The sequence below is a fragment of the Talpa europaea genome (genome assembly GCF_964194135.1).
Source record: "Talpa europaea genome assembly, chromosome: 16".
NCBI classification, from domain to species: Eukaryota; Metazoa; Chordata; class Mammalia; order Eulipotyphla; family Talpidae; genus Talpa; species Talpa europaea.
In genome coordinates, this window is record NC_140084.1 from 27,578,572 (window position 1) to 27,604,901 (window position 26,330).

The following is a 26,330-nucleotide window of genomic DNA, read 5'->3' on the forward strand; positions in this document are numbered from 1 at the left end:
GCAGATTGACCTAAGTACACTGCTGAGGGAAGCAGCAGGTGAGCCAGGAGAGGTCTGCTGTGCCATGTGGGTTGTTCCCTGGCAAACCGGGGATCGAACTTGTGCTGCAGAGGCTGCAGACAGCTTCATGGGTTGCGTCTTAACCTCTTGCGCCACCAGGGAGGCCCCAAGAGTGGGATACTCTTTGTAGTGTTTTTCATATAATATACAGCTGAACTTCTTTCTAGATCATATGTATTCACTGTAACATGGGTTTAAGGATATGTGCTCTGAGGTGGCTATTGAGATGTCACTCCTACTCCCAGTCCATGACATGGGGAAGTATAATTTCTATGCCTTCAAATTGGTTAGATGGCCATTCTTGTTTGCATGGCACAGTTCCTGGTTCATGGCCACTATTGGCACATGTGTCCCTACCCCAGATTCTGATGGCCTCTTTTTGGGGTACCAGGTGAGAATTCTGCCTTGAAAGGAGCCCATTACTGATGAGAATATATTAGTTCCATTTGTGTTTCTTCCATTTCCATTGGCATGGAAAAAATATCAGGTATCTACATCATTGTGCTTAATAGTTCAATAATTTCGTTGTATGAATATGTCATTATTATAAGTAATTCCAGATAGCTGGACAATAATTGTTTCCTACTTTTCCTTATTACATATCTTTGAAACAGAAAAGGTTGATGGTAAACAAATAAAGCTAATGTGAGGTGTGACTAGTTTATCATATAAAAAATAGAATTATTAGATGTTACTTACCCAAGTAAAGATTTCCTTTTCCTTGTATTCATTGTGAGAACGTATTTTAATTATATTTTAATTTATATTTGGTGTTCTTTTTGAAGTTGCCTCATTTTTCTTAGTAAAAGTATGGTACATTGTTAGTACTTGGTAAACAATCAGTAGCATACAAGGGCTATAATGAAAAGTACTTTTCTCTTGTGTAATCTCTTCTCACCCCAGGCAGTTCCTTAGATGTAAACCTCTTTTGTCCTCCATAGCTATTTATTTTTATAGTTATCTCCCAATTTAGAGATAATTTTGTTTATCTTACCATTTTAGGCTTATCAATTCTATAGATTGTTTGGACTTCCCTGACAACTCTCATACCCCTAATGTACATACATCAAGTATTTATGAAGTGCCTGCTATATGTTAGGCACTGTTCTAAGGGAAGGAAACAAAGTCTCTGCTTTCATGGAGTTTATATCCATTTTCTCAGTACAGTGTTTTTATTTTAGAACCATCACAAATTACAGAAAAGTTGGAGACCAGTACAAGGAACTTTTTCCTAAGCTATTTGAGGATAAGTTGAATAGTCTTTGGTAAGAAGTCTCCTTTGTGTGATATTATTATACTTAGTCCAGATTCATTTTGATTGATATTGGCATAGGTTACCTTTTTTCTGTCATTTCATTTTTAACCTTTTTGTGCCTTTGTATTTATTGGGGTTTCTTATAGGCAGCATATAGTTTTGATACAGCCTGTCAATCTCTGACTTTTAATTGGTGTGTGTAAATCATATATAATATCATTTATTTGATGTTGGATTTAAAACTGCCATCTTACTATTAATTTTCTGTCTGTCTCATCTATTTTTGTTCCTTTCCCTATTTTTTTCTGACTTCTTTTGCATTAAATATCTTTTATTCTTCTGTCTTATATCCTTTGTTAGTTTACTAGCTATAAGTTTTTGTATTTGTTGCTTTAGGAGTTATGGTTTATATTTTCACTTATATAGTCTATCTTCAAGTAATATTGTTCCACTTCACACATAGAATAAGATCTTTATAGCAGTGTGCTTTCATTTCCTCTTTCCCCAACTTTGTTCTGTTGTCATATATTTTAATTCTACATATGCTATAAATTCCTACATTATGTTATCAATTTTTATTAGTCTATTTGCTCTCTGACAACCCCTCCCCATTTTTTTAAACAGATGTTTAATTCTCAGACATATCCAAAAGGGTAAGTAAGTCATCTGGAGTCCAGGCTGTTTGTGTCATGTTAGTTGTACTATCTTTAGGGTTTTGCTATCACACTGTTGTTCCATATGACATAACACTTTGTCTCCAGTGTAGCTAGTTGGAAGTGAGAATAAAGAAAAGAAGATGCAATCCAGAGATTCAGTGTTTGTGTTCCCACCTCTGACCAGAACTTCTTCATGTGCCGTGTCAGTACTGGAGGAGAGTATGAGAGGTGTAGTCTTCCTTGGATTCCTAGGACCTATCTGAAAATAAGGGTTTCCATTATCTTCTGTAATAAATAACTATAGCCTGTCATCCAAAATACCTGTCTTCATAAGCTAAAAATGATTTTCCATTCCTAAATGTCTTTTTTTTTTTTAACTCCAAATGATTTTTTTTTAATCTGGAACAAAAGCAGAAACTCAGACCAATGGATTAGAATTGAAAGCCTAGATATAAATGCATACAAATATGAACAGTTAATCTTCAACAAAGGAGCTACAGCCATATAATGAAGAAAAGATAACCTCTTTAATAAATGGTGCTGGGAAACATGGATAACCACTTGCAAAAAAATGAAACAAGACCAGACCTCCCTGGTGGTGTGAAGGTTAAAGACAGGCACTCTCAAGCTACGGCCAGCTACTGCAGCATGAGTTCGATCCCCGGCCAGCCAGGGAGCAACTCACGTGGCATAGCAGACCTCTCCTGTCTCGCCTGCTGCTCCCCTCAGTAGTGTATTTTGGTAGATTTCCCTGTTCTGCTCCCCACTCTCTCTGGTGAATCATCTCACCCCCCGCACCTCTGGCTTACACCCCAGTTCTTGTATGCATAAATAAATATATTTTACAAAAAATAAAATAAGACCAATATTTAACTCCACACACAATAATTCCTCTGTATATAACTAAAACCATAAAGGACTTAAAAGAAAATACAGGGGCACACACAGGACATGCACCACAAAGATGCATTTAATGATACAACCCCAATGGCAAGGAAACAAAAGCAAAAATAAATGAGTGGAACTATATTAAGCTTAAAACCTTTTGTTCCTCAGAAGAAACCACCACGAAAACAAAAGGGCGAACCATAGAATGAGAAAAAATATTTGTATACCACACATCTCACAAGGGGTTAATCTTCAAAATTTACAAAGTTCTATCAACAAAGAAACTAGAAACTGAGGGCACTGGGAACGCATTCCAAACACCATCTCACAAGACAGGAACTTTGTGTCAGGGAACTCACGAAACCTCTGTGGAACTGAGCAAGGGCTATCCCTGCAGTCAGATGTGAGCTGAAAAGCACACACAAGTCAGGCCCCATGCCTGACTGTGATTAGGAGCCCAGAGGGGTTTACATCCACTGTTGGGGCAGTCAGGACCTCAAGACCCCCCTCTGGAACTAAGTAAATACGGGAGGGGAATTTCAGAGAAAATGCCCATCAACATATCCATAGTGCCACTGCCCTACTGCAGTTCTGGCATTAACAGTACTAGACTCAATCAGGCCACCAGTTTCTGACATCCCAGAAGAAGTACTGCAAAGAGATGCCCACCAGTACCAGTGACACAGTGTCCCAATGCATAGGAAAAATTAGAAAACAAACAGAAGGAAAAAGAAAAATTACAAACAACCAAGCAAGTCCCTCAGGGAAAGGACATAACATAAAAAGAAAACCAACCACTAGAAGGCAACAGCAATGACTTGGAAGAACTTCTTGGCCTTCCAGATAGAGAATTTAAAATCGCCGTGATTAAAAAACTGATAGAAGCCAAAAAGGAAAAGAATAATATGAAAATAATAATCAACGATCAGAAGAATGAAATCGAGTCCTTAAAGAGTGAAGTGAAAGAAACACAGGAGATTAAAAGATTAGTGGAGAAGGGCCTCCCCTGGTGGCGCAGGTGGTTGAGCGCAGCGCTGTGAAGCTGTTTGCAGCCTCTGCAGCACCAATTCTAACCTGGCCTGGGCAGGGAGGGTCCCACATGGCTTGGCAGACCTCTCCTGTCCTGCCTGCTGCTCCCCTCAGCAGTGTATTTTGGTTGTCTGCCTGTTCTGCTCCCTGCTCTGTTTCTGGTGATTCCTCTCACCCTTCCACACATCTGGCCTGTACCCCAGTTCTTGTATAAATAAATAAATAAAATCTTTAAAAAAAAAGATTAGAATCAGTGAAATGGAAGAATGAATCAGTACTCTCAAAGATACAGAAATAAAAAGAACCAAAACAGAAAAGGAAAAAGAATTACAAAGGAAAAAGAATGAAGAAAGACTTTGGGAACTATCTGACGCCATTAGGAAAGGAAATATAAGAGTTATAGGAATATCAGAAGGAGAGGAGAAAGAACATGGAACCAAGAAACTATTCAAGGAGATAATCGAAGAAAACTTCCCAAGCATGAAGAAGGAGCTGAAAATAGACATACAAGAATGGAGAAGAACACCAAACTTCCACGATGAAAGGAAAAATACAGGACCTCCCCGGTGGCGCATCGGTTGAGCGCTGGGTTGCGAAGCTGCCCGCAGCCTCTGCAGTGCCGGTTCGATCCCCGGCTGTTCCCTGTTCCTGGCCACCGGAGGAGGGTCCCGCATGGTGCGCAGACCTTTCCTGCTGCCCGCTGCTCCTCTCAGCAGTGTACTTTGGTCCTTCTGCCTGCTCTGCTCCCTGCTCTGGCTCTGGTGAATTCTCTCACCCTCCCGCGCTTCTGACTGTACCCAGTGCTTGTATAAATACATAAATCTTTAAAAAAAAAATCTTTAAAAAAAAAAAAGGAAAAATACAGCAACACATGATAGTAAAACTCCCAAGAATCCAAGACAAAAAATAATGGCGTTGACAAGAGAGAAGAAACAGACAGCATACAGAGGAAAACCAATCAGGGTGACATCAGACTTCTCCGAAGAAACACTACAGGCAAGAAGAGAATGGAGGGACATACTCAACAAATTCTAAGACAACAAATACTAACCAAGAATACTTTATCCCCCAAAGCTGTCCTTCCTCTATGAAGAAAGAATAAGGATCTTCTCAAACAGAAACTCCAGAATTTCATTTTGACTAAACCCCCACTCCAAAAATACTATAAGAAGTCTTAAAGCCAGAACCTACAGAGGGATGAATAAGAATGAAACAAGACAAGAATAAAACCACAAAAAGACAAATGAAATGGCAAATACAGGTGCCACTGTATCAATATATTTTTTTAAATATTTGTGCATACAAGAGCTGGGGTACAGGCCAGAGATGCGGGAGGTGAGAGGAACAGAGTGGGGAACAGAACAGACAGACTGACTGACATACACTGCTGAGGGGAGCAGCAGGCAAGACAGGAGAGGTCTGCCTTGCCATGTGGGTTTCTCTCTGGCCAGCTGGGGATCAAACTCGTGCTGCAGAGGCTGCGGATTGCTTCATAGTGTGGTGCTTAACACCTTGCACCACCAGGGAGGCCTGCCAACATATCAATATTAACTCTAAATGTAAATGGACTAAACTCATCAATTAAAAGACCCAGAGCCGCAGGCTGAATTAAGAAACAGAACTCAACCTTTTCGTGTCTTCAGGAAAAACATTTAACTACAAAAGATAAAAATAGACAAAGTAAAAAGATGGAAAACAATCCTACAAACAAATGGACCTAAAAAGATGGCAGGAACAGCTATACTTATATCAGATTAAAATAGACTTCAAACTGAAAAAGGTAAAAAGAGTCCTAAATGGTCACTACATTATGATTAAGGGGACAATACATCAAGAAGACATAATACTCGTCAACATATATTCACCAAATGAAGGAGCACCAAAATAATATCAGACACCTATTAGAGAAGAAGACTTCAACACACCACTCTCAACAATGGATAGATCACGCAGACAAAAAATAAGTAAAGACACTAAAGCTCTAAATAAGGATCTAGGCCTCATGGGCTTAACAGACATCTTTAGAACACTGTACCCCCAAAAATCTGAGTACACAGTTTTCTGAAGTGCACACGGATCATTCTCCAGCATTGACCCCATACTGGGACACAAGACAAGCATCAACAGACACACTGAGATTGAAATCATACCAACTATCTTTTCTGACCATGAAGGTATTGAGCTAGAAATAAACCATCAAAAGAAGGCAAGGAACCCTCCTACCTCATGGGGATTGAAACCCACACTACTGGAAGACCATTGAATCAAGAGGAGATCAATGAGGAAATTAAAAAATACTTTGAGATGAATGACAATGAGAACACAACTCTCCAGAACATATGGGACACAGCAAAAAAGCAAAAGCAGTTATGAGAGGAAAATACATAGCAATTCAGACTCACATCAAGAAACAAGAAAGAACTCAAACACCCTAATCTTCCACCTTAAAGAACTGGAAGAAGAAGAAGAAGAAGAACAACAACCCCAAAAGCCAGTAGAAGAAAGGAAATAATAAAAAAGCAGAAACAAATGAAATGGAAATTAAGAAAATAATCCAAAAGATCAATGAAACTAAAAGTTGGTTCTTTGAAAAAATAAATAAAATAGACAAACCCTTAGCCAAACTCACAAAGAAAAAAATGGGAGAAAGCACAAATAGGATCACAAATGAAAGAGGAGAAATCACAACAGACAATCAAAAGAATAATCAGAAACTACTATGCAGACACAGCAGAAATCAAAAGAATAATCAGAAACTACTATGAACAGTTATACGCAAACAAGTTCAACAATCTAGAAGAGATGGACAAATTCCTACAACTTTACAATCACCCAATCAATGCTAGATAATGAAGAAATAGAACACCTGAACAGACCATTACAAGCAGTGAAATTGAAATGGTCATCAAAACCCTCCCCAAAAACAAAAACCCAGGACCAGATGGATTTACAAATGAATTCTGCCAAACATTCAGAAATAAACTAGTGCCTATCCTAAGCAAACTCTTTCAAAAAACTGAGAAGGAAGGGATAATACCAAACACATTCTATGAAGCCAGCATTACACTAATACCAAAACCGAACAAGGACAACACAAAAAAAGAAAACTACAGGCCAATCTCTCTAATGAACACTGATGCAAAAATCCTCAATAAAATCTTAGCTAACAGAATTCAACAATGCATCAAAAAGATAATTCATAATGATCAACTAGGATTTATCCCAGGGACACAAGGATGGTTCAACATCTGAAAATCAATCATTGTAATCCAACATATCAACAAAAAGAAATATAAAAACCATTTGGTAATATCAATAGATGCTGAAAAAGCTTTCAACAAAGTGTAACATCCATTTATGATAAAGCCCCTTGAAATTCTTGGGATACAAGGAACAGACCTCAACATCATATATGACAAGTCCATAGCCAGTATCATTCTCAATGGTGAAAAGCTGAAAGTATTTCCATTAAGATCTGGAAGAAGACAAGGATGTCCACTCTCTTCTGCTTTTCAATATAATACAGGAGGTCCTAGCCAGAGCAGTAACACAAGAGAAAGACATACCAGGAATCCAAATAGGGAAAGAAGAAGTCAAACTATCACTATTTGCAGATGATATGATAACACACATAGAGAATCCCAAAAACCCCATGGAAAAATTAATCAAATTAATCATCCAGTTTAGTAAAGTAGCAGGATACAAAATGGACACATGAAAATCAGTAGCCTTCCTATATGCAAACAATCAAGAAGAAGAAATCAAGAAAACCATTCTTTTTATAATTGAAACCAAAAAAATCAAATAGTTGAGAATAAACATAAGAAAACACATGAAGGAACTATATGAAGAAAATTATAAAACATTACTAAAAGAAATAGAAGAAGAGACAAAGAAATGGAAAGATATCCCCTGCTCATGGATTGGAAGAATTAACATGATCAAAATGGCTATCCTACCAAAAGCAATTTACAGATTCAGTGCTATTCCAATAAAAATTTCAATGACATTCTTTAAAGAAATATTGATGAAATTCATATGGAGCCATCAAAAACCCCAAATACCCAAAACTCTCCTGAAAATAAAAAGAAGGGAATGAAGGTATCACACTCTCAGACTTTAAACTATACTACAAAGCTGTAATAATCAAAACTGCATGGTATTGGAATGAAAACAGACACACAGACCAATGGAACTGAGTAGGAAACCCAGAAATAAACCCACAGATTTACAGTCAACTAATCTTTGACAAAGGAGCAAAGAATATGCAACAGAATTAGAACAGTTTGTTCAATAAATGGTGCTGGGAAAAGTGGGCTGATACATGCAAAAGAATGAAGCTTGACTACAAAAGCCGACAAAAATGGATTAGAGACATAAGAACTGAAAACATAAAATATATAGAAGAAATTATAGGTGAAACACTACATGACATACACCTCAGTAACATCTTTGAAGACACATCACCCAAAGCAGTGATAGTGGAGGAAAGGATAAACAGCTGGGACTACATCAAATTAAAGAGCTTCTGTACAGCAAAAGAGACAGTAACAAAACAAAGAGCCACCTCATTGATTGGAAGAAAATTTTTGCCTACAATACTAATGATAAGGGACTGATCACAAAAATCCACAAAGAGCTGATGAGACTCAGTAAAAACAAAGTAACAGTCAAAAAATGGGCAGAAAAGCTAAAAAGAAACTTCTGCAAAGAGGAAATGCAAATGGCCAACAGACATATGAAAAAAAGTTCAGCATTACTTGTAATCAGGGAAATGCCAATCAAAACCACAATGAGATACTACCTTACACCAGTGTAATGGCACATATTGAAAAAACTAGCAACAACAAATGTTGGCGAGGATGTGGAGAAAAAGGAACCCTCCTACACTGCTGGTGGGAGTGCAAACTGGTGCAGCCACTATGGAAGACTGTGTGGAGTCTTTTGTTAAAAAGGAAGCTTCCATATGCTCTAGCAATTCTGTTCCTAGGTATCTACCCAAAGGACACCTGCACCCCTGTGTTTATTGCAGCATTATTTACAATAGGTAAGCTATGGAAACAATCCAAATGCCCCAAAATAGATGGGTAGATCACGAAGATGTGGTATATACACACAATGGAATATTACTCAACAATCAAAAAAGATAAACTAATGCCATTTGCAGCAACTTAGATGGAGCTGGAAGGGATCATGCTCAGTGAAATATGCCAGAAAGAAAAAGAAAGATATCGGATGGTCTCACTTATAGAAGGTATGTAGAGGATCCAAATAAGAGATCAGGAAAGAAAAAAGAAGTAACCATAATAAAGTAAAAAAATCAATAGACAACTATAAACTAGAGACATTCTGCAGGGGGGAGAAGGGAATAGGATCAAATCGGGTGGGAAGATTACAAGAGACCATAGTGATAGTTCATGGGTGAGTGGGTGGTGGGATTTAATAGGGACTATAACTGAGATGAAAATGCATGCATTGTACAAAAATGAAAAATGATGTAAAAAATATATAAAATAAAGTAATTGTAAAAAAACAATAGACAGAAATATTTGGAAAACTAAGAAGAAATCAACACACTTTTTTACAGATGCTAACTAATGGAACCTAAGAAATATTCTTGAATGTATAACTGTTTTCTGTCATCACCAGGCCATTGGCGCATAATAACCTAGTTTTTTGATTGTGTTAATTAATGTAACTGTGGTTCTGACTTTAAGTTCATGAATTAATAACTCCAAAGTAACAATCAAACAAAGAGAAAATAAAGGATCACCTTTATTTGTTTTGTTACCTAAACATTAAATAAATAAATAAAGGTAACTCTGATTCAGGCCTGAGAAAAAAGCAAACAAAAAATACAAAGAAACTAACAACTTGATTAAAAATGGGCAAAGAACCTAAATAGACACTTTTCTAAAGAAGACATTCAGATGGCCTACAGATTGGAAAAAATGTTCAATATCATTTATTATAACTGAAATGGAAATTAAAACCACATTGAGATACCACTTTACCTGTGATAATTGCCATATGAAAAAGAATAGAATCAACAAGTGTTGGCAAGGTCAATGTGAAAAAGGAACTCTCGGGCCTCCCCGGTGGCGCAGCGGTTGAGTGTTGGGTTGCAAAGCTGCCCGCGGCCTCTGCAGCGCCGGTTCGATCCCCGGCTGCTCCCCGGCCACCAGGGGAGGGTCCCACATGGCGCGCAGACCTCTCCTGCCGCCCGCTGCTCCCCTTAGCAGTGTGCTTCGGTCCTTCTGCCTGCCCTGCTCCCCGCTCTGGCTCTGGTGAATTCTCTCACCCTCCTGCGCTTCTGACTGTACCCAGTGCATGTATAAAACAAAAACAAACAAACAAATAAATAAAACATGCTTCTAAAAAAAAAAGGAACTCTCATCCACCTTGGTGAAAATGCAAGTTGTTGCAGCCCCTGTGGGAAACAGCATGGGAATATCTTAAAATAAAAAGGGAAATCCTTTATGATCTAGTAATATCTCTATTAGGCAATTATCCAAATAATATGAAAACTCTTAATACAAAAAGGTTTATCTATGCCTATGTTCACGTTTGTCAAGTCATAGAACCAACTCACGTGCCCTTCAACAGGCAAATGGATGGATAGAGAAATTGTGGAATATGTACTTGAGTACTACACAGCTGTGAAGAAAGGTAAAATGATGAGATCTGGGACAAAATGGGTGGACCGCAAGATGATTATGTTGAATGAAATAAGTCAAAAAGTGAAAGACAGATATCACATGGTTTCACTCATCGGTAGGATATATATACCAAAAGAATCCATTTATATGCAAAGAATAAATCTTGAACTCAGCAAAAAGAATAAATGTTTACCAGTGGGAAAGGGAGGTGGATGGGGTAGGGACATGGGTGGTTTGGTGGAGAGTGAAAAATTAGAAGAAGAGATTAAAACAAATACTTTGTGATGAAAGTTAAGTTCCAATTTTAGCATCTACCAATAAAGTCTTAATGAACATACCATGCTAATTTCATTTGTGTATTTATTGTCTGGCTGCTATCGTTCTGCATTTGCAGAACCAACAGGCCTAAAGTACTCCCTTTGTCAAGTTGTTTACTGGCCACACTGTAGAGGAAGGACTGAGTAGACATTGGAACTGAGCTGCAGTCTGAAACTGCATCACCAGGACTCACTTTCCTGACTAGCGACTTGATCTTTCTTTGTGTCTTGATTCAGGGAGACTGCCAGTTCTGTCCTGGCAGTAAGCTGGGGCAATCATAGTTTTTAATCTCACTCTCCATCTTATGGACTGCTGTTCTGCGTGGTCTGATATCCAGTATCTGAAAGCTACTATTTCACATGTATTCTCTGATTTTACATTTCAGTTTGAAAGGGCAAATCAGATCCTGTGATACCATCTTGACTGGAAGCAGAATCTCTGAAATTCTCATTTTTTCTTGGTATATCTGTGTGTTGGACATACATACGTCCTACAGATAACATGGCTTTAACGTGTGCTTATGACTTGATTAGTCAGGGTGAGAAACGTTGGCAGTGCCCACATACTCTCATCAGTCAACCAACTCATTCTGTAGCTCAAACCAGCTTCCCAACCTTTCCTCAACCCTTTCCCTTAAGTGTTTCTGCATTTCTTAGTCTTAAACTTTTGTACATACTTAGAATTTTCTAACAAAGTTTCAAGTTAATGAGTATCCATCTCACATCAGGAACCTTCCCTTTTCCAAACCTTCACTTTCATCTCTTCTCACTAGCATCTAGAGTGTTAGTTTTAACTTGGTATAGTTGTACGTATATATTTTGTATTCAGTTTTTTTCTTTGGAACTGAACTACTTGGGTTTGAGTTCCATATCTCCTCTTTATTAGCTGAACATAGGTAAGTGATTTGGCATCTGTGTGCTTCATTTTCCTCATTTGAAAAAACGGGGGAATAATTGTACCATACAGGAATTGTATAGTCTTCAATAAAGTAAATTCCATAATACTTATCTCAAAGGATTCAATTACTGGATTCTCATATAAAGCATTTAGAATAGTTTTTGATACATAGTAAACACTAAGTAAATGTTGGTTATTAATACTGCTAGGATTATTACTGTACTAGTTTATATTTCATCTTCCTCAAGCACATGTTTTAATAGTCTTTTAGGCAGGCTGTGGGTAGTATATACTAAAACATAGTAATAGTTAAACTAGATAGAGTATTCTAGGTTTCAGTGTTGAAGATAGTACTTCATTTTCTTCTAATCTATTGGTTATTTTTTGTAAGTACTTGGTATGTTCTCTTGACTAGCGTTTTAGATTATCATCTTCATATTCCAAAATTTTTTTACAATGTGCCTAAGAGTGGGTGGTTCAAAGTTTATTTTATTAACACTTGGAATTTTTCAGTTATAGAGTTCATCTCTAACTGAAATTAGATCTAATGTTTTCAAAGATTTTTCTCCCCTCCCTCTCAGTCTGAATCTGCTAGATACAGTGTTTCATCAAATGTCATCCATTTTTCTATTTCTATTCTTCTATTTCTTTAAAAATTTTCTAATTTGGGGGGCCTCCCCTGCTGGTGCAGTGGTTGAGCGCTGGGCTGAGAGGCTGCCCACAGCCTCTGCAGCGCCGGTTCGTTCCCTGGCCACCGGTGAGGGTCCCACCAAAAGAAAAAAAAAAATTCTATTTGGGAATTGATTTCTGAGAGACTTTAATTCTTTAAAATATTTTATTTTTCGTTTTGCTTCTAGCTTAGTATTTACTGTATCTTTTGAGCTTTTAAATAGATGGGTAGTTTTTACTACATAGAGTTCTAATTGGCTTTTTAATATCCATCTTTTTATGCCCATCTGTTTCATAAATGCTATTCCTTTTATATCTTGGATCTTTTAAATTGATTTAGAGTCCTTTTCGGACTCCTGTTTTAGCTGTATCTTCTCAGTTTTGAATTTCCACCCTCTACACAAACTGTTGTTTTTTTTTTTTTAACCATTTATGGTGGCATTGAACTAGTTTGTGGACTTTGTGATATATTTTTGAACGTTCATGTTGCATGGAAACTTTCCCTTGGCAATTTCCACTAGTACGTCACACCCTGGAAAGATAATGTAATTTCAGAAACTGAGATCACCTGAGATACATACTTAGGTTCTAAATTGCTTTAACTATTAGGCCATTTTTCAATATAATTGCACATTTCCAGTGTTACCTACTTATTTCAGTGATTTACCTTAGTTGGCAAAAGTATACCTGGTCATTTCAGTTTCTGTTTTTCTTAGTAATAGAGTGAACAGTTTTCCTATAAAGACAGTCCCTGACTTACAATGATTCAACTTATAGTTTCACCTTTATAATGGCACAAAAGTGATAAATTCAACCATACTTTGAATTTTGAGTTTTGATCTTTCTTGGGGTTAGTAGTATGTGGTACATACTCTCTTGGATCCCTGACAACTGCAGTGCCCTCTCAACCATGCAATTACAAGAGTAAATAACTCCAAAGTGCACATTACTCAGAAATTACGTGAGAGATCTTTATTATAAAATAAGCCGTGTATTATATGATCTTTCCCAAACTAAGCTAATGAAGTGTTCTGAGCACGGTTACGGTAGACTAGGCTAAGCTGAGATGTTCTCTGAGTTAGGTGTAGTAAAAGCATTTTCAAATTATGGTGAATTTATCAGGTTTTTTTTTTTTAATAAATGTAGATTGAATGATTGACTTTATTGTTTTATTTATTTGTTTTGTTTATACAAGCACTGGGTACAGTCAGAAGCGTGGGAGGGTGAGAGAATTCACCAGAGCCAGAGCAGGGAGCAGAGCAGGCAGAAGGACCGAAGTACACTGCTGAGGGGAGCAGCGGGCAGCAGGAGAGGTCTGCGCACCATGCGGGACCCTCCTCCAGTGGCCGGGTAGCAGCTGGGTATTGAACCGTTGCTGCAGAGGCCGCAGGCAGCTTCGCAACCCAGCGCTCAACCACTGCGCCACCGGGGAGGCCCGAATTTATCAGGTTTTAACTGTCAGGAAGATCTGTAGAAGATTGCTGGGTTGAATTTCTTTTTTTTTTTTTTTTTAGTAACACCTCAGTTTTTATGCAATTATAATTACCTAATTAGATTATCCATATGACTCCCTAAACAGCATTTGTCGTTTTTTGAAAGTCAGATGTAGACCTAGGGGATAACGATATTTAAAAGCCCCTGCTTTGGAATTTTGCTACCTCTTACTCAAATTCAGCCTGTTTTTTAAATACCTTCTGTGTCTACTATGCGTTAAGAAGTGAGGCTGCACAATTGTAGTTCTGAACCATTACTGAAACTGAGTGTTGTAGTTGTTACCGCTTTCTAACAAACTTTACCGAATTTATAGATGTGGAATAACTATTTTGCCACAATAATACTTGTTGATCCTATGGTCAGTTATTCACAATGGGCATAGAAAGAGGCATTTGTCTTTGTTCCTTGGTGTTTGGGGCCTCAGTTGGGAAGAGTTATTTAGCACATGCCTGGCATTTGGCTGGAACAGTTGTCTGAAATACTTCTAGTGGCTTTCCATGTGGTTGCTTGGGCTTTCTTATAACATGGCTGCTGGGTTTCAAAAGTGAGCAGCCAAGAGAACAAGTCATAAATACCTGACAGTTTTGCGACCTAGCTTTTTAGACATAAAATACACTACTGGGCCTCCCCTGGTGGCACAGGCGGTTGAGTGCAGTGCTGTGAGACTGTCCGCAGCCTCTCAGCGCAGGTTTGATCCTGGCCGGCCAGCCGGCAAGGGTCTCACATGGCATGGCAGACCTCTCCTGTCTTGCCTGCTGCTCCCCTCAGTAGTGTATTTCATCAGTCTTCCTGTTCTGTTCCCCACTCTGCCTCTGGTGAATCCTCTCACCCTCCCTCGCATCTGACCTGTACCTCGGTTATTGTATAAATATATAAATAAATCTTTAAAAAAAAATAGTACTACTACTTCTATTGTTCATAAGTCCACAGTGGTTGTGGGAAAGGAATGTAGAACCTATTGGAGAAAAGTGTATATTGGGAGACATGCAGTAGCCCTCTTTGGAAAATGTAGTCTTGTTGGGAGAACTATTTTTTTTAATTCCTAGTTAGCCAGTTACAGTTTCACCTTTATGATGGCGCAAAAGTGATAAATTCAGGGGAAACCATACTTTGAATTTTGAGTGGTGTTTTTTTTTAAATATTTATTTAAGCATACAAGAACTGGGGTACAGGCCAGAGGTGTGGAGGGTAAGAGGATTCACGAGAGACAGAGTGGGAAACAGAACAGGCAAAATGACTGAAATACACTGCTGAGGGGAGTGGCGGGCGAGTCAGGAGAGGTCTGCTGTGCCATGTGGGGAGCTCCCTGGCCGGGGATTGAACTTGTGCTGCAGTGGCTGCAAATTGCCTCCTAGGTTGCGTCTTAACCCCTTGCGCCACTAGGGAGGCCCCTGAATTTTGAGTTTTGATCTTTTTCTGGGATTAGCAATATATGGTACATACTCTCTTGGGTCTTTAACAGGAATTTTTAAAATATTTTTTACAATGAGGATTGAAACAAGAAGTTTAAGCCCTTTAAATAAGATGTAATATAGAGTATTAGTCCATAATAATTTCATATATTAGGATTTTATGACAGTACTTGTTTTTGTTAAAGTCCCTTTTTGTCCTGTTTTTTGTTAATAACACTAAGAAAGCTTTTTAAAAATTTGTGTGTATATATAATTTTTTTTTTACATTGCATGCTTTCTCCTTTCAGGTGTAGTCTCTGTAAAAAACCACCACCGATTTACACATGTACCATCACCATAGTGCCTTGTGTTTTTCCCTCCCCTGTTTGGAACCCTCTTCTTCCCCCCTCCCTTGCAGAATGTCTCTGATTAATAATTGCCTGTTAATTTTGTTTTTTAATTTATGATAATTTTTTTTCTTGATCCCTTATTTGGTTCCCCTACATTCCTCCTATAAGTGTAAAAAAGCTTTTTTTTTATCACTGTTTTGTTTTACAGATAAAAATATAAAATGTAATATGGATTCATTGAGAGATTCACCTAAAAAGAAATCTGAAAAAAAACAACAGTGCATCTCTTTAAAAAATATAAATAAGGTTGTATTTTAAAATATTCATTAAATGCAAATTTTACATAATGTTAATTTGAGGATATTCTTTTAAAGTTAATAGGCATCAAAATTATGTTTTCTATCAGAAATATTTTTTTTAAAGATTTATTGATTTTTATACTAGAACCGGGGTACAGGCCAGATGTGTGGGAGGGTGAGAAGATTCACCAGAGACAGAGTGGGGAACAGAACAGGTAGACTGACGAAATACACTACTGAGGGGAGCAGCAGGCAAGACAGGAGAGGTCTGCTGCACTATGTGGTATTCTCGCTGGCCAGCCAGGATTGAACCAGCACTGCAGAGACAGGGATGGCTTCACAGTGCAGCGCTGAACTGCCTGCGCCACCAGGGAGGCCCTCTATCAGAAATTTTTGGCTGTGATAGTTTCATTCATAAAAAATAAAATATGCTTGTTTGCTTGATTTCAAAAGAACAAGCTAACTCCAGCCTCCCCTCTTATCAACCCCTTGTCCTTGGCTTAGTGGCCTCTCCACAAATTGGGTATTCTGTTTTTAACAAAGTAATGAAAATGCAGAATTATGAGACCGCTAATAGTTAAGTTTAAATCTAACCAGTCTTTGACTAGACAGGAAAGTCACCAGAAGACATTTTAAGTACTAAATACCTAAATGCCAGGTGACTGTCATGGATACTCACTGTAGTTGTGAAGGTAGTGACACCAGCATCCCGCTTTCTAGTTCCTTGTTGCTCCATATATGTGCTGTCTAGAAACTGTCTGGAATGATGTTTATGAGAATAATTCCCATGTAATTTTGCATGCTTAAGAATGTCTTGCTAGCACACATTCTTTCTAAAAAAAAATTTTTTTTTTTTACAGTGTGTTGAATCTTCGGTGTATTGGCCAACAAAAAGAGGCATAACCATATATGCTGATCCAGATATACCAGCAGCAAGGTATGATTGAGTCTAGTCTAATGGACTGGAGACTTATGTGTAGTATAATCTTTTACAGTGTTCGCGAAGATTGATGGCTGGAAAATACTCAATATCAGAAAAAGGGTAATCCCAGAAATTTGGATTAAATCTATATTAATTTAAAATAAGTGTTGGGCCTCCCCGGTGGCGCAGCAGTTGAGCACTGGGTTGCAAAGTTGCTCACAGCCTCTGCAGCGCTGGTTCATTCCCCGGCCACCAGGTGAGGGTCCCACATGGTGCGCAGATCTCTCCTGCTGCCCGCTGCACCCCTCAGCAGTGTATTTCATTAGTCTGCCTGCTCTGCTCTCCCCTCTGGCTCTGGTGAATTCTCTTACCCTCCCACGCTTCTGACTGTACCCAGTGCTTGTATAAATAAATAAATAAATCTTTTAAAAAATAAAATAAAATATAATAAATATGTTGTGACATCTAATTATCAGCACAATTGATCAAAAACTGGTAGTAGGTTTAGATTTTCCTCTTTTTTTTTTTTTAGATTTATTTATTTATTAATACAAGCACTGGGTACAGTCAGAAGCGCGGGAGGGTGAGAGAATTCACTAGAGCCAGAGCAGGGAACAGAACAGGCAGACTGATGAAGTACACTGCTGAGGGGAGCCGCGGGCGCAGCAGGAGAGGTCTGTGTGCCATGTGGGACCCTCGCCGGCGGCCAGGGATCAAACTGGCCCTGCAGAGGCTGCGGGCAGCTTTGCAGCCCAGCGCTCAACCGCTGCTCCACCAGGGGAGGCCCTCTGTTGTCATTTGTATTTGAACAATTGTCTTTTAAAGAGATTTTAAAAAGGAGAACAGTGTCTTGCACATAAATCTATGTAGTTGCCATAAAGCCTTTCCCTTTATATGGAGGTCCAGAATCCCACCTGGTGCCATTTGTGTTCTACCTGATACTCTCTAATGTCTGTATTGTTTCATTATTTGTATTGTGGGTCTGCTGATGACAAACTCAGCTTTCTGTGTATCTGAAAAATCATTTCAGCTTCAATTTTGAAAAAGAAGTTCTTTCTAGGTATAGAATTCTAAGTTGACAGCCCCCACCCCCACTACCATATTTGAAAGCTGTTGCTCTGCTGTTTTTTTATATATATTTTTTACATCATTCATTATTTTTGTACAATATGTGCTTTCTCATCTCAGTTATAGTCCCTATGAAATTCCCATCACCAGTTCACCTGTGTACCATCACCATATTCCCTTGTGCTTTTCCTACCCCTGATTTGATCCTACTCCCCCTGTAGAATGCCTCTGGTGTATAGTTGCCTGTTGATTTTGATACTTACTTTATTATAATTACTTTTTTTACCCCTGATCCCTTATATTCCTCCTAAAAGTGAAACTATCCAGTATTTTTCTTTTTCTTTCTGGCTTATTTCACTGTTGCTCTACTATCTTTTGATATGCATTGTTTCCAAAGCAAAATCTAGTATCTTTTTCTCTGTTCCTCTGTGACATCCTTTTTCTCTGAGGGGCTAATTACATGTTTAGTGTCCGTTCTCTCATGCTTCTTATTCTTGGGGTTTACTAAGTTTCTTTGTAGATTTCTGTTTTTCATCAAATTTGGGAAATACTCAGTTATTCTAGAAATATTTTGTTATACCAATCTCTTCTATCCTTTTGAGAATCCAAATGACAAATTTCAGCCCTTTTAGTTTTGCCCCAGAAGTCCCAGAGACTGTTCATCTTTTTTACCTTTATTTCCTTGCTGTTCCTCAGATTAAAATTTTTACTCATCTATTTTTAAGTCAATTGACTCTGTCATCTCCATTCTGCCAGTGAACACACACAATGAATTTTTAACTTAATGTGTTACATTTTTCAGTTCTCAAATTTTTACTTCATTTTTTGTCATAGTCTCTATTTCTGGGCTGTGAACTTTTCTTACTCCATTCGAGAATGCTCAGCTTTCCTTTCCTAATGGAGCATGGTTATAGCTGCTTGAAGTACCTGATTGATCATTCCCCCTTCTGGGCCAACTTGGGGAGGCATCTGTTGCTTATCTTTTCTCTTGACAATCTTATTTCTCTGGTTCTTTGACTGTCAAGTGATTTGGGAATGTATTCTGGATATTTTTAATACTATGGTGTGAGACACTGTTTTCTGTTCATATCCACTGGAGAATGTTGATGTTCATTGATTGTTTTAGCAGGAAGTTGACAGCTCCATTAGGTTTATTTGTTTGTTTATTTAAAAGATTTATTTATTTATTTTAAAAGCTTTATTTATGCATGCAAGAGCTGGGGTGTAGATCAGAGATGCGGAGGGTGAGTGGATTCACCAGAGGTAGAGTGGGGAGCAGAACAGGCAGAGTAACTGAAATATACTGCTGAGGGGAGCAGTGGGCAAGATAGGAAAGGTCTGCTGCACCATGTGGGTAGCTCCCTGGCTGGGGATCAAACTTGTGCTGCAGTGGCTGCAGATAGCTTCATTGTGCTGCGTCTTAACCCCTTGTGCCACCAGGGAGGCCCCAGCTCCATTAGGTTTGGACCTCATATTCTGTCTCACTTTCTGTGGGTGGTAACTATAGTGTTAGCCCAGTTCCCAAGTCTTTGGTAAGTTACTCTGAGTCTGTTCTGAATATAGTGAACCTAGAATGAACCTGGGACTTACATTGGGTCATCAACAGAAGAGGAGGGCCCCCCTTTTCTGACCTACTCTCTCTTCTCCCCAGAGTTTTCCACAGATTGATCAGTCATTTTGTTGGCACTCCTGTCTGTTCCTGGGACCAGATAGCTGGTTTCTCATAGAAATTGCCATGTCGTTCTGTGTGACTAGGGCTGCTTGTTGAGGAAACGAGATCCCCATGTAGTTGCTAGGCCATGGGATCCCCCTTTCCCGGTTCCTCCGGAGAGCGGGGCATTCTCTGGGGGTTTTAGGCAACCATATTGCCGCTGCTCTGTGGCTCCATGATGGGAGCAGCCCGGGGATGGGGGAGAAGAGGAAAAAGAAAACCAGTGGAGCTTTCCCATGCTGTGTGGTTAAGGGCCCCTTCCTGGGTTGTCTGGCTTCAAGTCAGAAGTTTCTCTCCAAGTTCTTGGTGTCTCCTGCATGATTCTACTTCTTGGCCAGCACTGAGCCAACACCAGGACAGAGGAGGGTGAGAGTGAAGGAAGCTATTCATAATTTGATTTATTTTCACATTTTGATTTTTCTCCCCTATATTTTTGTGCTTTTATCTCGAGTTTCATAGGAGAGGATGATACAGTACTCTTAACTTCCACTTGGCAAGCACCAGAACTGTCAAAAGATTCCACAGAAATTTATGTAGATCAAGATGTTGCTCAGTGGCACTTAAGTTTTCTTCCAGAAAATAAAACTGTTTTTAGGATTATGGTAAATGTGTTCAAATATGTTAATACATGTTTTTTCTTTGTTAGTGCTTTATGTCAGAAGCCAAGTGAGACATCGTTTAGATTGGCTGAGAAGAAAGACTATGATGAGAAGAACGGCTGTGTGAAGTATGAGTTTGTTTCTTGCCCTAAATTTTTTATTGAAATAATTGTAATAAAGTTATAAATAGGGAGAATTTACATGTGATTTTATTACTAATTTCAAATCTGCATTTCCATTAAAATATGCACAGGAGTTATTCCCTATAGGCTTTAAAATTAGTTTTTATGAAATGTTTATTAGGATCGATTTTTCTGGTTAAGTCTTTGTTCCAGTGTAAAGAGTCATTGTCTATCTCCTTTTTCCAATTTTCTTAATAAAGTGAGCAATTTTATGAAGTAACTTACAATTAACTAATAATTTCATTTTATTCTTGTTAATACAACACAGAATGCCTCTTACATTGCAAACAACTGGCTACTTTGAAGCCATCACAGTGACAAAGAGTTTAAGACGGTTCAGAGATGGGCAGGTTGTGCTGTATCCACTTTGGGGCCTAGAATGATTGGGGAGAGGATGCTGACTGTGCAGCCATTTGGGCCACACAACATCCTAAAGGCCCACACTGTGGCCTTGTAATATCTTCTTATACTGAAGTTACTCTGCATGATGTTCCCCTGGAGCTCACAAATCTCAGAGTTGCTGTTAATGTGCCAGATTTGATGTCCTCAACCGGGGCATCCTTCTACCTCACTTATAAGAAGTTTCACTAAAACCTGAAAGTTTTGGCCCTGCTAGTGCTTTTTCCCTTGGAATAAAAGACCTTGCATTATCCATGCTGCTCATTTCTTTTATTACATTAAATTACAACTTGTTAAATCAAGCCAGATAGTCTGTTGCCTTTTGTCTGTATGAAAAGATTGTATATTAGCTCCTCTTTGACTAAATGCCCTTTACTTAGATTAAACTGATTAAACTACATCAGTTATTCTGTCAGCCCACTGTGGATTCCAGGAAACCTTGAAGTCATTTAAGAATGAACAATAAACAAGGAAGGAAGCAGTGGGTTTCTTAAAAATGTGATATGATGTGGTGATGACATACAGTGTTTTTCCTTATCCAGCACAAATGATCCTGGCTGTGCTGTTTGCATAGTGGGATCCTGTTGTGCGTGTAGGGGAAGCATGGGCTGGCATGGATGGCACTGGTGTCACAGTAAACTGGGCAGAGCAAAATCAGAAGTAATTTCATAGCTGTGCCTTGGGACATGTAATTCATTTTACTTGTCAAGTAATAATTAAAAGAGTAGCTCAGTTGAGGAGAGAAACATGTTTTTGCCTTCAGATTGTCCTTTTAACTATTTTACAGATTATTGCAGTTTTTGAATCCTGATCCATTGAGAGTTGGTGACATCTCTGATTTGCAGCAGGTATTTACAGCCCTAATAAAAGGGGGATAAAAGAGCACTGTTTACTCTTTTTTTTTTTTAAGATTTATTTATTTATACAAGAACTGGGATATAGGCTAGATGTGCGGGAGGATGAGAGGATTCACCAGAGACAAAGAGGGGAATAGAACAGGCAGTCTGACTGAAATACACTGCTAAGGGGAGCAGCGGGCAAGGCAGGAGAGGTCTGCTGCACCATGTGGGTATTTCCCTGTCCAGCATGGATCGAACCTGTGCTACAGAGGCTGTAGATAGCTTCACAGTGCTGTGCTCAACTGCCTACACCACCAGGGAGGCCCAACACTGTTTACTCTTTAAATCCCTCTCTTGTCTTCCTCTGAACTTGACATTAAAAGAGAAGCCCCTTAGAGAGAAACTTTATGGGAAGACTTCCTTTTAGAAATTATTTAGTGAGTTACCGCTTTAGAGAAATTGTTCCTTTTTAATTTGGGTAACAAATGATATACCTCTCATTTGGGCAGTTTGATGCTTTTGTTAAGCATATTTGCATTCAAATCAAACTCTCATTTTCTTCATCTCTGTGGAGTTCTTGGTACTGTGTGCTAACTCTAGGCATCAGCATCTATCTCTCATGTCCTCTTAGTTGCAGAAGTTGAAGGCAGGTGCATGGCAGCCCTTCATGGTGCTCCGGAACAAGGTGGAGCCCTGCCTGTCCATTGACTTGTCGCCACTTTCAGCAGACCTGAAAAAGGTAAGCTTGCTCCTGAACATGACAGAAAGCTGACCTTTTCTCATGTAGAAGAATTCTTTATAAACACTTCAAAGATTGTATAATTTCTTTGCTTTTGACATTCTCTTAAGCTTTTGCTACTTCTCATTTATTCTTAAATCCAGGTTAACTTCTTACAAGTAAATAATTCGCTGCAGAAACCATTTTATAGTTCTTAAGTGCTTCTCTCAAATAACCTTTCTAAAGTTGAGCTGAAAAAGAACAAGTTGTCAGGCAGGTGTAATATACTTACAAACATTCATTTCCAAATTTCTTTATGGACCCATGGTTTCACTTGGTAAGTTGATCATACATGTTTATCTGCTACCTTACTGATACCAAAAAAAGTTTAAAAATACTTTTAAAAGAAAGATAAAACCCACAAACAGCAATAGAACGTGAGATGACCTATTAGTCAACAATGGGTTTCCACAGGCTTTTAGAAAATAAAAACCAATCTGTGGAGTATGACTGGCACAGCAGTGGGAAGAGTAATTTGGGTGGGGTGGTGGCTTTCCCTCCCAGTTTCTCAGGAGAGAGATTGGAAGCTCTTTTTGGAGAAACTGACTTCCTCTAGAGAAATGACTTTTAGATAGTGTGTTCTGGAATTTTCCCAGTAAAAATGTGTATTTGCTGCCCTGTCTTCCTACAGAGATGTGATGCTCACATAGTAAGGAGCTTTGGCCCACAGATCTCTTGCCAGCTTTTAGTATTCTCTTCAGTGTGACTAGACACCAGGGCTCATTAATTCTTTAAAACTGAAGAACACCCTCTTAACCAAAAAAACGAAAACAAAACAAGCTTTAAAGGCCAAATGAAACAATGTAGGCAGGAAAAAATATTTCAGAGTCAGTATCCAGATAGTGCATGTATTGATATAGAACAATAACATAATACTATAAAAAAAATCAGAATAAAGCTTCTGGGAAATTAAAAATGTTCTAGAAATAAAAACTGATAGTAGACTTGTGAGGTAAAAAAAGCTTACTATCAAAAAGTAGAACAAAAAGGCAAAGAGATGGAAATGGGGGGAGGGAAGATAAATTGAGGGTCAATTTGAGGTCTAAGGAATGAAAAAAAAAAGGGATTTCTAGAAAGAATGAAGAAATTTTGAGAAGAGTAGAACAGAATGTGGGGGTCTATACCTAGGAGTGGAAATAAAGGCAAACATTATTTAAAAATGAACAATGATATAAAATATACATAAATGAATTTTAAAAAATAAATTAAAAAAATCATAGTAAACTCATATTACAACTTCTATGGAGATACAGAGCTAAAGAAATACTGTTTCACAACTGTTACAGAGGTTAAAAGCAAAGGAAGAAAAATTAGTTTATTACAACAGATTTTATTTATTTTTTTTAAGATTTATTTATTTTTATACAAGAGCTGAGTACAGGCCACAGGCACGGGAGGGTGAGAGGATTCACCAGAGACAGAGTGGGGAACAGAACAGGCAGACTGACAAAATACACTGCTGAGGGGAGCACCGGGTGCGACAGGAGAGGTCTGCTGCGCTATGTAGGACCCTCACCAGCCAGCCGGGATCAAACCGGCGCTACAGAGGCTGCGGAAAGCTTTACAGCACGGCGCTCAACTGCCTGTGCCACAGGGGGAGGCCCCCCCCAAAAAAAATGAGGTTTAATATATAGCCAAGAACAATGAAGGCCACAAGTGCTACCTTCAAACATTTACTTCTAATCATAATCATTAAAACGATGAGCTAGCTTCCTCCCCTATAAGGCTAACAGAAACATTCAGTTGTGGGACCGCATTTATTCAACTCCAAATGAATTCACATTTACTAGCTATGGCTGGCATATCAACAACAGTGTGATTAATGCATCATGACATCATCACTTTTTATTCCTCCTATTTCATTTACTTATAGATAATGAAACTTAAGAGTTAGTAAACTCCAGGAAACTGTTCAATTATTTTTTTGTTAGTTGTGAATGCTTTAAACATAGTGATTAGGCATTGGAAATTGCATTTATGATACTAAGTTCTAAATTTTCAGGAATGTAAGCTTATTTATTTTATATGACTTAGATGTTTCTTTATTAGTACTTGTCGGATAGACACACTGTGTGTGGAAAGAGACATTTGAAAAGTGATTTTGCTGAGTGAATCATTAAAGTTTTGATTTTGTGAATAATTAAATTTTTGATTTTGGATATTATAAAAAAAAAAGATCTAGTAGAAATAAGAGAAAACTGACCACAGACCTAGAACAACCTTGGAACAAGATGGCAGACGTGTTATAGTGAAGCCACTGACAGGCAGAGATTCAGAGATCATGAAAGCTTCCAGAAAGTAGCAGCTGGTCCCATGTGCAGGAACAGAAAGCAGAATGACTTCCAATTCCACAATCACCCTATAAAAGCACTCAGTCCAAAACCTGAAGAGTAAATTCAGTCTGTCAATGACGTGTCAGGGTAGAATGAATACATTTTCAGGCAGCAAAGTCTCAAAAAATTCTTTGTCAAGAAGCTATTGAAAGTAAACCGAGAAAGGTAAATGGAGTTACCAACCAGAGGCAGATGGTAAAGAGACACTAGGGAGACAGCTGCCCACTAGGTGCAGCATAGGACCCTGCAGCTGGGTTTCAGAACCTGGGACGAGGGCTTCATGGAGCTAATGGTGCTGATGAGTTTACCCTTTTGGAAACTAATATATCAATATGGAAAACTCCATTCTGTTGGAATGTTTGGAAGATTTTACTTAGAAAAATATGCAGAGGGGCCTCCCTAGTGGTGCAAGGACTAAAGCTATTGCCAGCCACTTTCAAGCTATCGCCAGCCACTGTGGCATGAGTTTGATCGCCGGCCAGGGTGTTACCCACATGGCACAGCAGACCTCTCCTGTCTTGCCCGCTGCTCTCCTCAGCAGTGTCTTTCAGTAGATCCACCTGTTCTGCTCCCCACTCTGTCTCTGGTGAGTCCTCTCACCCCTGCACCTCTGGCCTACACCCCAGCTCTTGTATGCATAAATAAATAAATCTTTAAAAAACAAAGCAAAACCAGAGCAAGCAAAGTAAATGCTGGGGTAAAGTGAACAGTGAGATCAGCATTTTTGTTAGTTTTCTGTACCGTATTATGGTTTTTTTGGGTTGTTGTTGATATTTTGTAGGCTCTTCAAAGAAACAAGTTTCCAGGACCTAGCCACACTGAATCTTACTCTTGGCCTCCCATAGCACGTGGCTGCGATGTGGTGGTCATATCTCATTGTGGAAATGACCCTTTGTTGTATCTTCCGCCGCTGCTTACGATCTTACAAACTGAGGGCTGCTACAAGTCATTACCAAGTAGAAACGGAGTAAGTTGAAGACAATTTTGTTTCACAACAATGTGGGTTCAATATTTATTTTGAAATTTTATACCTAACTTCTGGTAAAGGCACATCATTTGATTTCCAAACTGGCAGGACAAACTCTCCTCCTGTTATGGTCGTGGATTCTTTTACTGATTCTCACCTTGAGACCCAAGGTGGGGGCCACCGACTGAGTCAGGAGAGTCTTGGTCCTTAGAGATGAATATGTGGTTTATGAAATTATTTCACTGATTTGATTCACATAATTGTCATGGCAACTTTATGAAATGTCCAGATTGTGTATGTATTGTTTTCACTAGTTCATAGATGAGGAAATTAAATTGTTGAGAAGTTAATGACATAAATTCTTAACAGCTGACAAGTGGAAAAATTAGGATTAGAATTTAGGTTTTCTCTCTTTTCCATATTCTTTAAATTATTCCATGGTTCTCCACACTGTTTAATGTTCCTGCTTTATTTTTCATGTGTGTAAGAATCTCAAAGGTGATGGAAAGGAGAGAAATGGGGGGGGTTAGTGAAGAACAAATCATGGTGAGGTAACAACATCTGTTT

At 38.6% G+C, this 26,330-nt stretch overlaps 1 protein-coding gene across 1 annotated transcript in view; it reads left to right on the forward strand.

The window, feature by feature from the left end:
• TDRD12 (tudor domain containing 12) overlaps positions 1 to 26,330 on the forward strand; it is a gene marked incomplete at both ends in the record, with an annotated part of 96,251 nt that overhangs the window by 32,522 nt on the left and 37,399 nt on the right. Inside the window, 6 exons of the mRNA XM_084256852.1 lie at positions 15,875 to 15,972; positions 16,826 to 16,902; positions 20,313 to 20,393; positions 21,634 to 21,694; positions 22,317 to 22,424; positions 25,578 to 25,763. Coding sequence (XP_084112978.1) covers positions 15,875 to 15,972; positions 16,826 to 16,902; positions 20,313 to 20,393; positions 21,634 to 21,694; positions 22,317 to 22,424; positions 25,578 to 25,763 — 611 coding nt within the window. The remainder of the gene's footprint in view (positions 1 to 15,874; positions 15,973 to 16,825; positions 16,903 to 20,312; positions 20,394 to 21,633; positions 21,695 to 22,316; positions 22,425 to 25,577; positions 25,764 to 26,330) is intronic.